This window comes from Haliotis asinina, chromosome 5 (assembly GCF_037392515.1).
Source record: "Haliotis asinina isolate JCU_RB_2024 chromosome 5, JCU_Hal_asi_v2, whole genome shotgun sequence".
NCBI classification, from domain to species: domain Eukaryota; kingdom Metazoa; phylum Mollusca; class Gastropoda; order Lepetellida; family Haliotidae; genus Haliotis; species Haliotis asinina.
This window is the reverse complement of record NC_090284.1, coordinates 38,312,566-38,327,340: the sequence shown is the minus strand read 5'-3', so window position 1 is coordinate 38,327,340 and position 14,775 is coordinate 38,312,566. Positions and strand designations below refer to the sequence as shown.

Below are 14,775 nucleotides of genomic sequence, written 5' to 3'. Positions count from 1 at the left end.
CCCATCCGACCATCCAGTCCCTCTCCCAGTAGGTCATCTTGGGCGTTTTCCCCATGATATAACACAGACGGTTGTGATTTGGAGTTGATAGTCACCATTTACTGGATCTAATCTCATGAATAAATGCAAACAGTGGCTGATTAAAAGCACTAGACACTTTGACATGTTCACCTGGGATAAAAGTTTTTTTTTTGTAATGGGGCAGAAAGAATCACATCATATTAACCATTTTACACACATCATCTGTCTGATTACACTGCCTTTTCTTCCTCTCTAAGCTGCCAGCTGCTGAAGCTGATTCCCCACCCATCACCCATCACCCTGTCCCTCACCCTACGCTTCGGTCACTGTGTGGTACTTCCATAAACTTGCAACAGGACATCTTTGCGATAGACTTAGGAGATCCAATAAAGTCATGTGCAGTACATTCCTCAATGAACTTGAAGCAGGATATCCCGGAGATAGACTTGGGAGATCCCACACAGCCATTTATAGTACAGCCTGTAAAAACAGAATCCTATGTCCTGATTGATGTGAGCCACCTGGAAGAACCAAGTCAGCCACAGTTGTTTGAGACAGAATGCTGCTGCAGTGTCTTCAGCTTCATCAAGAGACTGTTCACTCTGTAATAGATGGATATTTGGTGTGGCTAGGACAGTTTGAACTTTTACATAATTATGAAAATCTAAAGAAAACTCTGTGCCTATTTGAAGACTTGTTCTTCCTTGAAACAAGCAAAATAATCTGAATCTGATTTTGTACTGAATGTATTGTTTTTACATTCATAAAAGTTTTTTTTACGTTAATGTGTTTCAGTTGTTATTTGTAAGTTCCTCGGGACATACAAATGGAATAGGGAAAATGGGTTAAACAGTTACACTGCCATAAAAATATATTGCATAAGGTCATCTGATAGTGATTAAAGTAATGCCATTGACTCTTTCACTGATTTTGTTCCTATATTTCAAAAACAGAACAGAATGCTTAATATAACGTTTATAATTCTATTAACTGGTTGTGACTTGCCATCAAATGATATTGGTGATACTGTTCCTTACCTGAAGGCATGTCCAAAATTGATAATATGAAGGGAGCTAATGAACAATGTTCCCACTCACTTATTGTACTCAAGAAGGACCAAGGACAGCTACAAAATATCATAAACAAGAAACCTAAAAGTGAATAAACCCTGCCAGTGCCATTTCAGTGCTAACAGTAAGGGGAGTTTTAAATGCGTGTTCCTGTGACTATTCAAAGTGTGTATATATTCTATCATTTAGCTGCTCTCTGCTGGCTTTCCTTGGTAGGTCTGTTCTGATTATACAAATATTTCCCCTCAAAGGCGATACTGACACAGCTGACCAATATGTCAAAAAGATTTCCCTTGGTAATACACAAATACGCAAACTACACATATGAAAACTTCCAAACGTACAAGCAGTGACCTGGTTTCAGAATCAGGTGGTCTCCACAGCTGTCTAATTACGAAAAAATTACCAGTAAGCATCAACACTTATGTTTGGACGTTTGGACTTATTATTACCTAAATATATTCAGGTAAAAATTAATGAAAATAATTATCAAGTGTTCTGGTTAGTTTCATACAACAGTATTGGAGTTGTATTTGACCCTTTCGTCGGTGAGCAAGATACCATGTTATTGAAATGTTTCAGGAGTGCACTTACCCATTTACCAAAACCCATTAGCAATGGTATATAAGAGTTCTGACAAACCCAGAAACTGAATCAGGCACACTTGATTTGAGCCCACAACGTGGCCTACCCTGGGGACAGAACTCTGCATTGTGAATTGTGGCACCCATGTCCACCTGTGCTCTCAAACAGTATGTGACCTGGCTTGGGAAATGGCTCACTTCCATTATCAGCCTCTTGTTCATGCTGTCCAGGATTGTCGTTATGACAGTTTGATTTAATAGAACCAACCTTCCTTCCGTTACTTAAGTCATTAAGAGTTCTTATAACATTCCAGTCAAACAATGTTCAAGAGGAAGACCCTCATGCATTTGTATGACTATCAAAAATATTGATCAGATTGGCTTCCATCTGCATCTAAATTGTTTCATCTGAAGAGATGATTCCCACAGATTTCAGAATCTTATGAGCTGACAAAGGTCATGTAAATGAGTTTGGTTTAATGCCACTTTGAACAATACATTAGTGTCCTATTGATGTATCTGCTCCATGTAGGGGGAAATCCTGAAGTAATCAGGTTGTCATGATGTGAACTGGCGGGTTCTGTCAGTGGACGTGGATTGGTTTGCTTGATCCATAATTGATTACTACATCCGGGCAAACCTTGCACAAGAGTCGAAAGAATTGTTTCTGATCTCCACTGTGTCAATCACAATGTCAAACTTGTCCAGAAAGAATAACCCACTCTGTCATAATTCAGCAATTTTATTTTATGGACAGCAAACAATATATCCTTTATTCAGTAGCCTGATCCAGAACCTGCAATGGTGGGCTTTAAATTTAAAAACTTACAAAATGTACAAGAAATGAATCTCTACAGTGGAAAAAATGGCAATAAAATGAATTATGGAGACGAGGACAAACTATTTATCGACAAAAAAGATCTAACCTTTCAAATCCCAATTACATATAATCCAAATTTAAGTTGTAAACAGATGTAACCAGTACAATCTTTCTGTTTTCAGTTGTTCCGCAATCCTGCAAAACTTTGTCCTCCGCAGGCACCTTGGAGCAAGCTGCAAAGACAACCAGACATAACAACAAAATGAAAAGCGGTTCAACACGATTTGTGGGTTTGCTACTGCCTAAATAACAGCTTGTGATATAGTACAATCAGTGTAGATACGACCCACCTCTCTGAACGTAATAAGACGAGAGATGAAAGCGCAGCTCCGATGTCCCATGGCTATTCTCATGGAGGATGAGCGCAGACTCTCCTCATTTCTCCCATCTCGGCTTGAGTGCAACAGAAACCTTATATTTAAACCAGTCACACATTACTTGGTATTTTAGGCTCCCTTATGTCGGCCTAGCCACATATTGCTGTAGAATTTTGAATTCCTAAATTTGAAATGGATCAAGGGTGTTATTGATAGATAATAATTTTAAGACAATTTCTCATGGGCCAAATACGTAATATTCTTACAACAGAGATCTGTGAATCTCATGTGAAGGAAAAACATGTTCAGAGTCCTAAAGTAAGAAATGTATGGCTAATGGGTGCCTTTAATTACTTCACTGCCAAAAGGTTGGTTAGGTTGTTAGTCGCACTCAGCAATATTCCAGCTATATGGCGATACTGCCAAAATGGAACAATACTGTAAAATAAAACACTGAATTTCCTTTTCATTGGAAACTATATTCTGTAGCTTAGCACGATTGTGCTTTATTACAAAAAATACAAACACTGCACTGCACAGAAACTGTTTGCTTGCTTTCTTAACCTATGAAATGACCCCTTCTCGGAGTGAAAAATTGATAGCAGTGACCACTGAATGTGGAATGCATTATCCGTTACTTCAACTCAAAACAGGAACATGCATTGACATAAGTTTGCCTATGATAACAACTTTGCATTTTTTTCAAATTTAGCTCTGAGAACCATCACAAAGTGTCACAAGTTGTTATCAAAGGCAAATTGCTCTAAATATTGATCTGTCACCACATGAAATACCTGGTGAGATATAACTTTGTTATTCCGTAATTGTGAAATGAACAGCGGTGATGTGGTTCCTTCATCTGACAGGCTCTCGCTACATCGTCTTATGCTAGTGGCATCACTTGGGGCGAGAGAGGCATTAACGCTACATAGTTGATGCTACAAGAGTAGCAGGTGCTCCATCTTAGGTGTTCCATTAAAGCAAACTTTGTCTACTTCATGCGCAATTACATTTCAAAATACTTCAACAACTGACATTATTAGAAACAAAATTTACTTGACAAAAAAGGCTTTCCAATTTAGAATATTTTGAAATAACTGAAGAGATCGGTAGTTATTGTCATAAAAAGAATATTTGATTTCTAAGAAATCAACATCAAATATTTTCTGGATGATAGGAATGGTTGGAAGATGATAAAAATGGTTGGAAGAAAAGCAGGATATGTATGTACACTTGTGTCCTACAAGCAAGGCCAAAATATGTTAAATAATAGAGATACCTGCTTTATGCCCTCCAACCACTCCCATTACTAGAAGGAAATATGAGATATTTTATACAAACCAGAAAATATTTTTGTGTTTTACTTTCACAAGCTCTCCGTCCTATTCTTGAGGTTATATCTTATATCAGCAGCCTCACACATTCAATATGCACATTTAAAGTAGATAGTGTAAGAATGAAATAATACAGTTTCTGAAGTGAAGGCATATGCACACAAGATATCACCCCAAATGAAACCTGCTAAAATAACATCTTCTGTATTTTCCCAAATGACAGAAAATGAAACAGTTTCATGCTAATGAATCAAAAGATCCACTCAGTACAAATCCACAGTACAAATTTCAGCAGGCTCCATAGACGAAGAGATTATGTTAAATGTTCACTCACCTGTTGAGCTGGAAAGTGAAAGTTGTTTACACTAACAGCAGCAAGGTGTGCCATCATTGTTTTCACTTACCTGTAATGTCTTCAAGGTACCTCAAGCATCTTATTTTGAGTCACCTTCTGATTCAGTGGCTGCTGGTGCTTTTGTCTCCTGCTCCATTGGCATCTCCTCTGTCTTGTCGTTATCACTCGGTGTTTTGGTTTCACTGATCTTGGTGTAAGTGTCTTTTTCGGCTACCTTCTCCCTTACTTCCTCCTTGTCTTTCTCTGTGGACTGCCTCCCGTTGTAATCCTTCTCTTCACTCTTCTTCCCTGTTTGAACGAGATGAGGGTAATCTGTCAGCCAACTCACGAGGATGGGATAAATGAGTAAATGTTCATTAACGCCATAGTCAAAGAATATCACTGCAGGGTGTAATGAAGACTGGTCCACACAAGGCAGTGACAAAACGTATGAACAACAATCAGGTGTACCATTTAGTTATGCTCACTGGGACTTAAAACGGGCACTGTGCCTTATCACTGTCGGCATTGAAAGCTTGTGGTTAGATCATTTAAAGTGATATTGATGTGTTAGAGCCATCAGTGGTGTAAAAATGCTTTCAAAACATATTAACCGTGTGGGTTTTCATTCCCACATTTTCTTTAAAACGGAAAATGTTGGAAAAGGTCAGAAATAACATTCATGTATGTGCAATCCGTTCCATCTGAAAGCACACACAATGATAAACCATACAGACAACTTGAGTCATAAGCGATCACACACTTTAAATTACTGAGTAACAGGCACTGTTAACATTAAGTGGACCGAAGGCACTGGCTTTCACAATCTTGCTGTAATGTTTTAAGGATTATAATTTGTGGAACAACAGTGTGGAATAATCTTACGCCTGCTGCAAATACATTATCACTTAGGTCACAACAACTTGATCCCTTGTGAATTTTACCTTGAATCTCCACAGGAAGATCAAAATGTGATATTTCAAATTCCAGTTGAAAGGAGATTTTGAGAAGGATGAAAATTTTGCAAAGGAGTCAACATATACAAATATTTTAACTAATTAAACATGTTAAATGAATCTGTTCTGAAGTTCAGTAGCATAGTACAGGAGGTAGTAATCGTACCTTTTTCTCTGCTCTTACGATTTTTGTCTCGGCTTCTTGAGCGTTTCCTTGAGCTCTTGTCTCTACTGCGAGAACGTCTATCTCTACTTCGTGACCGTCGACTTTTTCCTCTGCTGCGTGACCTTCGATCCCTGCTACGTGACCTGCGTCCTCTACTCCTTGATCTACGATCTCTGCTTCTTGACCTGCGACCTCTACTTCTTGATCTTGATCGGTGCCGGCTAGACTTATGACGGTCTCGACTTCGAGACCTGTGACGATGTCGGCTACGACTGCGAGATCTTCTTTTTCTGAAAGAGTAAAGAATATTTGATCTCTGAATTTAATGAGCATTGCGAATTATCAAGATTAAATACGCAATCAAAGAGAATTACAAATTCATCAACTTCCCATGTTATGTTTACCAACATTTAGCAGACCTTACCTGTCTCGACTTGAGCTTCTCCTTCGGTCACGGCTACGTGATCTTCTGTCTCTACTTCGTGATCGTCTACTGCGAGATCTGCTACGTTTCCTCCTTTTTTCACGCTCCTTTTCCCTCTCCCTCTTCTTTTCATCTTCTTTCTCTTTTTCTTTCCTACGTCTATCTTCTCTTTCTTTTTCCCTCTCTTTTTCTCTTTCTTCACGTTCCTGAGCCAGTTTGGCCTCTTTGGCTTCTCTTTCATCCATGTCTGCTTGTATTTTTTTCTGAAAGTGGAATATCTCCATATTGAATATCCAACATGCTACAAATGTACAAAGCTCAAAACTACAAAGGGCATTATTTATAATATGGGGATGCCAGGTACAGAAGCATTATATTAACATTACATTTATCCTGATTTCATTTACACCAGACAGAAAACTTCTCAGAACAAGTCTTTGAAATTTCGTGAGGAAAAAAAAAGAAGAAGAAAGAACCGAAAGACAATGTTTGCCAAAGCATACCTGTTTGTGTTCTTCTAAAAAGGCACGGATTCTGGCATACCCCATATGTTGTTTCCCCATTAAGTGTTCATCGATGCGCTGCTGGGCATCCCCAACAACTAACAAAGCAGAGCAACATCCACACACTTCCAGGGTCTTCTCAGGATCAGTGTAATACGCACCCGTCTCGTTCTACAAGATGAAAGGACACACAATTAGGCCCTGTCTGGTTCTTCCCTTACCTTAATCTTGTCAACCGTGGCTCGGACCTGTGCATATCCTGCGTGCTGCTTCCCAAGCAGATGTTCATCCAAACGCTGTGGCATGTCGCCCACAATGAGGAATGCCCCACATGTGTCACACACCTCCATCTGTTTGAGCTGAGGCAGCTCTGCATTAGGATTCTGTGAAAATACAACACCCTTGTCTCAAGAAGCTCTTTTGAAAGGATCGAACATTTGTTCTGTAGAGCCATCATCAGTGCTGTTTGGGTGAAAAACACCTCTTTTCTCTGAATTCAATTTCCTTCAAATTCTACCGTTTTGTTTTTAGAAATCATGCAACCTACTGTAGGGCAAAAAAGAAACAAAAACACAAAACTCTCTCATAACCAAGAATATCCACAAAGTCAAAGACGTTACACTGCATTACCACTGTCAAAGATCTTATCCTTTTCAATATATTTGTGCGAGTCCTACACTTGTGGGGAACTGCTTTAAGTATGGACCTACAGTCAAATGCACCATTCATACATTGTGGTTTTGTTTTCACAACATCATCTATCATGATATATATGCAAAATACCAAGGCAAAAGGAACGACTGTATTAGAGAGACCAATATTATCTACACTTATTTCTGAAGACTTTAGAAATGAAACAAAACATAATTACTACAACTGAAAGCAGTGTTTGCAATACTTTAATTTGCCAGTTGGCCACCTGGGCCTGTTTTGGCCTGAAGGCTTCAAACATCTACAGGTACAGACTTTTGTTACAGTCAAACCAACAAACACAAAATACAATACACTGTACACAGTTTCACCCTACATCTACAAAAATCAATCACCAAGGCTATGGCACAGAGGCTATGGCACGTCTGGCTGTTGATGAATCATGGATGGTTCTCTAATGCTCATGACAAAATATGGGAAAGATTCTGATTGACAGAAAAAAATGAGAGATTAATCACTGAAGGCCATAGGGGCCTGCAAATATTTGAAACTGCCAGCCTGATGCAATAATAACCAACACTGGGCCACTGGGACTGCAATCATTTCAAACACTGGCTACAAAGGATTCAACTGGTTGCTTTCCATGTCCTACAAGTAATGTGGGCAAGACCACATAAAACATTGGATGATGAGGAATAACAATCCTCTGACAGCAGCAAAGAATGAAACTATCATCTAAACAGGTGTATGCATTATTTTCAATATATGTTTAGAAATTCTTCTGACAAAAGTCATTGTCCTACTGTGCAAACGAAACCACTAAATCCAAATCTTAATCAAGACTCTCAGTAAGCAAAGGATTTAGAGATCAACTTTCTATCAAAACAAGGTACAGATTTCACCGGTTGATACTGGATATATACACTGAAGTCAGTTTTGCATGTTAGTATCAAAGTCAATTCTCCAACAACCCAAGTGTTAAAAATTTTGCACATTATAACCTGAGGGAAATACTATATAATAAAAGAAGTCAAAGTCATCAATATCTCAAACAAAGGTAAAATACTCTTCATGAATACATTTTTTCCACGTCCATTAGGTACTTAAATATCTATAAAGTGGAAGAAGAGTATTAAAGTTCAGTAGGAGAATCGAGTACTATTAACAATTTCAGTCAAAGTCAAACATGTTGCCATGGAAATGCAAAAACTACTTTATTAAAAAATGCTCAACAATCAAAAAAAAAACAAAAAAAACCCAGTTCATCACCAGACTTATCTAGGTGCCAAATTTGGGGAAGAAACACTGAACACCTATAAAGTTCTGCCCCTGGAAAGAGCACTACCACAGATTTCAGTCAAACTTTTTACCATGGACAAGCAAACATTATTATATTATATAGAGTACCGAAAGGCATCAGTTCACAACCACATATATCTAGGTGCTGATTTTGGTACATTATAAGTGGTTTCAACTTTAAATGTCCTGCTCTGGAAAAGAGCACCAAGACCCCCTTGTTTCCACTGAAACACACAAAATATTTGGTTCAGAAATCCTGACTTACCAAATAGCAACATTTCATCATGACCGATCTATTGCCTAGTTTGGTGAGGACAAAGTGATTCTATGTTCTGCCCCGGAAAAGGCAAATTTACATGGACAGATGTACAGATTAAAAATATGTTAGGGAACCTCATGGCTTGAAGGGGTGTCATTTTGATGAAACAAAAGCAAACTGACTCTCTATGTTTGTCACAGAACATAAAGATATGTTACTGTTTGCTGTTTATTGCCATACTAAAAAATATTCCTTCAACATCAGTTGTCTTCAACTAAACAAGACTGGCTCAGACAATCCACTGATTGGCATGATAACTAATTATCAACATCATCAGGTCAAAATGACACAATCAACCAAGTGTCCAGACCTATTTTACTGATCCATTAAGTCATAACATCTGGCCAGTATTGTTTTAACCTTGAATTCTTACATATCAAGTATTCTCATCAAGTATGTCATTGAAAGAAATCCATTAAATTCATATACTCAATATTAAGTTAGGTCAAAGACATGTTGACTTTCCTGCTAAATTTCTCATGATCAAAATAATCATAAAGGTTCTAAATTGCTAAATATATGTGAACAAATTGAATCCCAAGATAATGAACTAAGGTTTGGATTTTTTATCAAACATGCACAATGTGGATCTAAAAACCTGAAATTATATGAAAAGCATGTTGAGAAATTCAAATGAAAAATGAGACTTTTATACTGATATCAAAACCATGTTTCACTAGACTGATACGACTCACTAAACATGCTGGATTGACGACATATCCTGTTTGTGATATCACACATATTAAGATAATTATGTTACATAACATTCTACTTTTCATACAAAGGGAAAACGTACTTAGCTCTAAACATGCTGTAACATCTACTGCTAAGCATTTATTCTGTTAAAATTGACAATACATCAGAATCAATAGCACAGACAATAGAATATACACAAATTGCTGTCAACTACCAATCATAAGACTATCCTATGACTATACCATGTACATAACTAACATTTGTAAAATTAAATGAATCAATGCAGAATCTAATATTTGTGCATGTCTGAAGAATATTAGACTTCCATTGTGCATTATACTCAAAATATGTGTTGCATGTAACGCAGATAAAGGAAATAATTAATTGGCTAGTAGTAGGGCTAAAACAAAAAAACTCACATTTTCTAACTGTCTTCTTTCTTCTCTGAGCTGATCACAGAGTTTCATCACCCCTTGTGCCTCTTCCACCTTCCCCTCACAACCCAGTTGTTCAGCCTGGAATACCACACACTTTGTTACTTTCACACAACAAGTGAGTGATTGACTTGGGTCTCACACAGCTTCTATCAATATCACACCAACATCACTGTAGGGGGACACCAGAAATGGGCTTCACACATTGTTGTTGACAACTGAACTCAAGCCTTTGGCACAACAAGAGAACGGTCTAACCACAAGACTACCCCACCTCAAAAAGAAACTTCATCTATTCATTTTCATCCAACAAATTGATCTTTCATTCCAATCTGGGATGTTGCTTCAATGGGAGATATTGGCTGATGAGGTGTTACAATCAAATGACAATCCCCCTGCCACTGATGTTGTAAGCTGTTCTTTTCTCTCTCTCTCACTCACTCACTCTCTCACACACAGAGAGAGAGAGAGCACAGCTTATTACTTTGGCAACAGTTTAAAAACTTAAAATGTTGGAAATATGACTTTGACGACAAACAGAATATTACCCTTGAGTCTTTTAGAAACTTCTGATGACAGATATAATATCAACATGTACTCAGTGGAGATTCTGAGCATCTCTTTTGTCTATTTTAGCACAGTCACGGGACCCAAGACAAGTATGTCATATGTCATATAAACTACAATAATGCAAGGGTACTTTACTATATAACATTACAGAATGGAGACAAACATAAAACACACAGGGAAGGTAAAATATTTCACAGTACCTAGGTTAAATCTATCACATTTACCTCTTTTGTGATAGGGTAAATCTTCAGGCCTACCTAAGGAAACTTTCCCACAGGGCAGAAAAACACAAAAAAGCCCACATTAATCGGGGAAACAGCAATATAAATATAACACCTCATTACTGGAACAGTTAAATCAGCAACTTTAAAATTGCTAAAACGGCATCATAAAATGAAAAACCTGCAACTTTGATTTTGCTTGCATCTTTTGACTGCAAATTGCCATTTTCCAACAAAAATTACATTCCCTTTTCAAAGTATTTCTGTTGTTTTATTTGGCATTTATCATCATCATCATCTTAATACTTTTCTGCATACTCATTACATTTTCTTTCAATTCATATGCAATGATAGGCAGTAATTATTTCCTCATATTCAATACTTTTTCTACGAGAGGTGATTCATAGTTGCCAAGACATTTCAAAGACATGTGGATCGTAATGCACATGTGCAGTAGTTTGCTGATATGAAAATGTTGCTTCTTCATCGTCTTTCCTTGCTGTTTTTAGTTTCAATATGTTTATATTGTTACTTCCACAATTAATGTGGGCTTTTCTGCTTTTTTCTTTGGTAGGTCTGATCTTAGGACTTGATGAATTTGATCTCAGTATCTTGATGAAAAGATCACCATATCATTCAGTTTTATACAAAAGAGGTATGGCAAATGGCCATGATTTTCCTTCCTGGATTTCAATGGTTACTTCAGATCACACACCTACCTAAAACACAGCATCTTAGAGTGTGTCAGTCGGACATATATAAATAACAAAGGTCACACACAGTGTTGCACTGTTGATGGGGCATCATAAATAATTGGAGTTGTACATCACTTTCACCACAGAAATTACATACTTACCTGATTGACAAGTTCATTAATTTTCTCTGTAAGCATGGTTATTTTTTCTTCTTTCTGAGTTGGCAAATTACCATTAAGCTGAAAAATACAATATAAACATTAACTTCTTAGTCTTAGAAATTACATCAAGACCAACATGTTTCCCCACCTCAAGCTGACAATACCAATAAAGGCCATGCAAACTTTATGTAAGTATATCTACTTAATAATCTTAACTGATCAAATATGAGACATGGATACAGAGCGAGTCAATATTGTTTAGTGACATGGGTTACTGATTTGATCACAATGGCTTTTCTGTCCGGCCTCAAACAAGTGGTTCAAAGTGTGATCAACATACATGCAATCTTAAGTAACTCTTAGTCTTATCACACTAATCAATACTTACAGATCCCTGTGTGCTGTTCAATGCAAGCCGCATATGTCCTCTGCGTATTCGCTTCTCCACATCAGATATAAGTCCTTGTAAGAACCGCATGAAATCATCCTCATAACCCATCCTCTCAAACCGTGAACTCTTCACGTATCTGGAAGAATTAATAACACATATGGTAAACCTAACATCACAACCTAATCATACATCTATTTAAAGTTAGTAAGGTTTTTTTTCACCTGATAATGAGTTTTAACTGGGCACTATACACGAAATTAGCAGTTCTGCTCTCTTTCTATTTCTATGTTTGTAAATTGTATGAACAACAGAGTGAAAAAATAAATAGAACAACAAAGGTAGACTCCTGAGAGGTTGTGATATTTTCCTGTATTCAGCATGGCCCGCATTTGTAAAATGATACTAAAGACAAGAAAAGTGTCTGCATGAGACTCTAAATGCATTTGTTTCATCAGCACTTATCCACCTTACACTGTATACTTGATACAGAACCCTGTGTTTGGAAAGATATTGATGTATCACATATAACCGTAGATAACTATATATAACAGAGAACGTTAAAAGTTCTATTTGTTATTGCAGGACAATCACATGTCAACAAACTGTTTACAAATTAGAAATAGTAAACCCATAGAAAACCACAGCAGTGACAGGTCAAATTGTTCTAAACATAAAAACTGTCCAACAATACAGCAAAGAGCTGCTGCTTAACCTTAGTTATGATTATCATTACCTGACTTTCATAGAGCAAAACCTAGAATTAAAATATAACAATGCTGGAAAATACTGTTTTTCTAAAACAAGTCTACTATTGTGACACCTTCACTGATTAAGGCATTTTCATTTGTTTGCTCACATGAGAAATGATGGCACTTTTTCACCACAAGAAAAAAAGTTTGAAGAAGATTATGAAAGTGTAACCTTTAGAGAAGTCAAACACTTTCCACAGAATTACTTTTAGGTTATTCTGGCTTATCTGTGGTCATAATCAGTAACTTGAAGCTCTCAAGTACTGATCACTGTGTTTTACACATGCTAGTTTTCTGAACAAGTATGTATAATTATACACATTTAGCTTGGTTGCCTTTTACACAACTTACTCTTTGCGCAAAACGTCATCATGAATCTTATCACAGGGACCTGAAAAACAGATATCAAAAATTACAATAGACTCACACCCATACCCCAACTTTTTAAGAACTTCATCTCTTCATGACTTCTTTGAAAGGCATTTGGAAGTTAAAGCAGTAAGGAAGGATAACAATATATAGAGGAACATCTCCTTTATTGCTGTGAGAATGACGTTTCACTTTCAGTGTATGTTCTAATACACTAATATCAAGGAAATGACCAGAAATGTTACAAAAACATATTTTACATAATATACATACCCAAATCTGCTCGTGTGTTGACAAACAGCTCATGTGGGCAAAATCCACACAAAAAATACTTGCATACCTGTGAAAGAGAACATGTCATATGATGGAAAAGGTCAGGTTTTTATAACAACAATATTCAACTTATTGTGCATAATTCTTGAACACCCCAAAAAGCAAGAGTTCCAGTAACATGGTTCATTACAATACAATTATCTTCTGCATTTCCTTTTAGGTTGGTTCAGTATGACTCATCATGGGATAAGCAATGTCGCAAACAGAGGGACATCATTTTCTCTGGCCAGGATCTGTCATCCTATCCAATTTTGAAAAAAAAAAGGTAAAAGTGGTTAACATCACATATAGGTGAACAATGAAAAGTATGAGGTCACAAAACAAAGAATGTGGTGTATTCTCATTCAACATGTTCAAATAAAAACAGGCCACAAAACAACCCAATGACTCCCACATAACTACTTACTAGGTGTACTTAACATACAGACAAAACAAAAGGACATTACATACCATGATTTATGTCATCACAGTAACTTTTGTTACTGGTCACAAGTTCTTATCTGCTTTGAACTCAACACGGCTCAATTACAATCCATAATTGTCATATTTATGTCCATGATCCTACCTAGAGGTACTGTTTATTAATGTTACTTAAAATGATAACTTACTGCTACATTTGTTTTTATGTGGGTATTGGGAAGACGTGCAGAAATTGGGGGTACTGACAAAAGATATTCATTCAATGCTTGAGACAAACTATGACTCGTTTTTCTGTAAAATGAAAACAATCATTGCACTATTTGATCGCCACACGTACACAAGCACGTGTTCTCTCGAGTTTCGATCACCAAAACTCGTTCGCCATGACGACCCTTCCAGTTGATCGCCGCTTGAAACATATAAACATTACTTCTTAGAAAACACGATACATATGTGACTTATTTATCATCACCATCATAATAACAAATGCACCTTATTTGACACATCCTTATTTCTGTTGCAGTAGTCAAGTCATGTGATTGTGGTTGTTACGACTCCGTCGCTTATTTTCGACGTGCAACAACGCACCAGACAGATTACGAAATGATTTCACACACATCTAAAAGTTTTATAATATACCTCAGGATCACTCCAATGTGTCTCACTTCTCTGCTCTGAAGGGGCGAGATTCCGATCTCGTCCCATCAATTCATCTAACAAGGCCGCAGCCGCGCCAGCCGCCATCGTTGAATATTTTCTACAGGATGAGGACAACCTGCAAAATACCCGAGCATATCAACACAGACACTCAGTTGCAAATACTTATCCAAGGGAAGTAACCGCTCAAATTGCTGAAAGTAACTAATAATATTAATTTA

The 14,775-nt window shown here is 37.1% G+C and overlaps 1 protein-coding gene across 6 annotated transcripts; it reads right to left on the bottom strand.

The window, feature by feature from the left end:
* Positions 1-2,401: 2,401 nt before the first annotated feature.
* Positions 2,402-14,717, bottom strand: LOC137284360 (luc7-like protein 3). Of its 6 annotated transcripts, none has more exons than XM_067816138.1 (11): positions 14,537-14,717; positions 13,418-13,484; positions 13,127-13,166; positions 12,024-12,162; positions 11,636-11,713; positions 9,974-10,069; positions 6,590-6,760; positions 6,087-6,349; positions 5,663-5,952; positions 4,611-4,849; positions 2,402-2,728 (listed from the first exon to the last, which is right to left on the bottom strand). In XM_067816138.1, the coding sequence occupies exons 1-10, from the start codon at positions 14,639-14,641 to the stop codon at positions 4,641-4,643; spliced, it is 1,458 nt and encodes a 485-aa protein (XP_067672239.1). In that variant the 5' UTR covers positions 14,642-14,717; the 3' UTR covers positions 2,402-2,728; positions 4,611-4,640. The 6 variants fall into 6 exon arrangements, with proteins under 6 accessions (XP_067672239.1, XP_067672243.1, XP_067672242.1 ...); XM_067816142.1 differs by lacking the exon at positions 6,590-6,760 and adding an exon at positions 6,811-6,972 and having other exon boundaries at positions 14,537-14,675; XM_067816140.1 differs by lacking the exon at positions 2,402-2,728 and adding an exon at positions 2,871-2,948 and having other exon boundaries at positions 14,537-14,663.
* Positions 14,718-14,775: the final 58 nt, after the last annotated feature.

What these genes read in the sequence shown, in the direction of transcription:
- LOC137284360 (XM_067816138.1), bottom strand. Translation starts at nt 14,641, where the DNA reads ATGGCGGCTGGCGCGGCTGCGGCCTTGTTAGATGAATTGATGGGACGA. An exon ending in TGAACAGCACACAGGGATCT is followed by an intron (nt 11,714 to 12,023) that starts GTAAGTATTGAT and finishes TGTATTTTTCAG; the next exon opens with CTTAATGGTAATTTGCCAAC. An exon ending in AGAAGCTCAAGTCGAGACAG is followed by an intron (nt 5,953 to 6,086) that starts GTAAGGTCTGCT and finishes TTACTCTTTCAG; the next exon opens with AAAAAGAAGATCTCGCAGTC.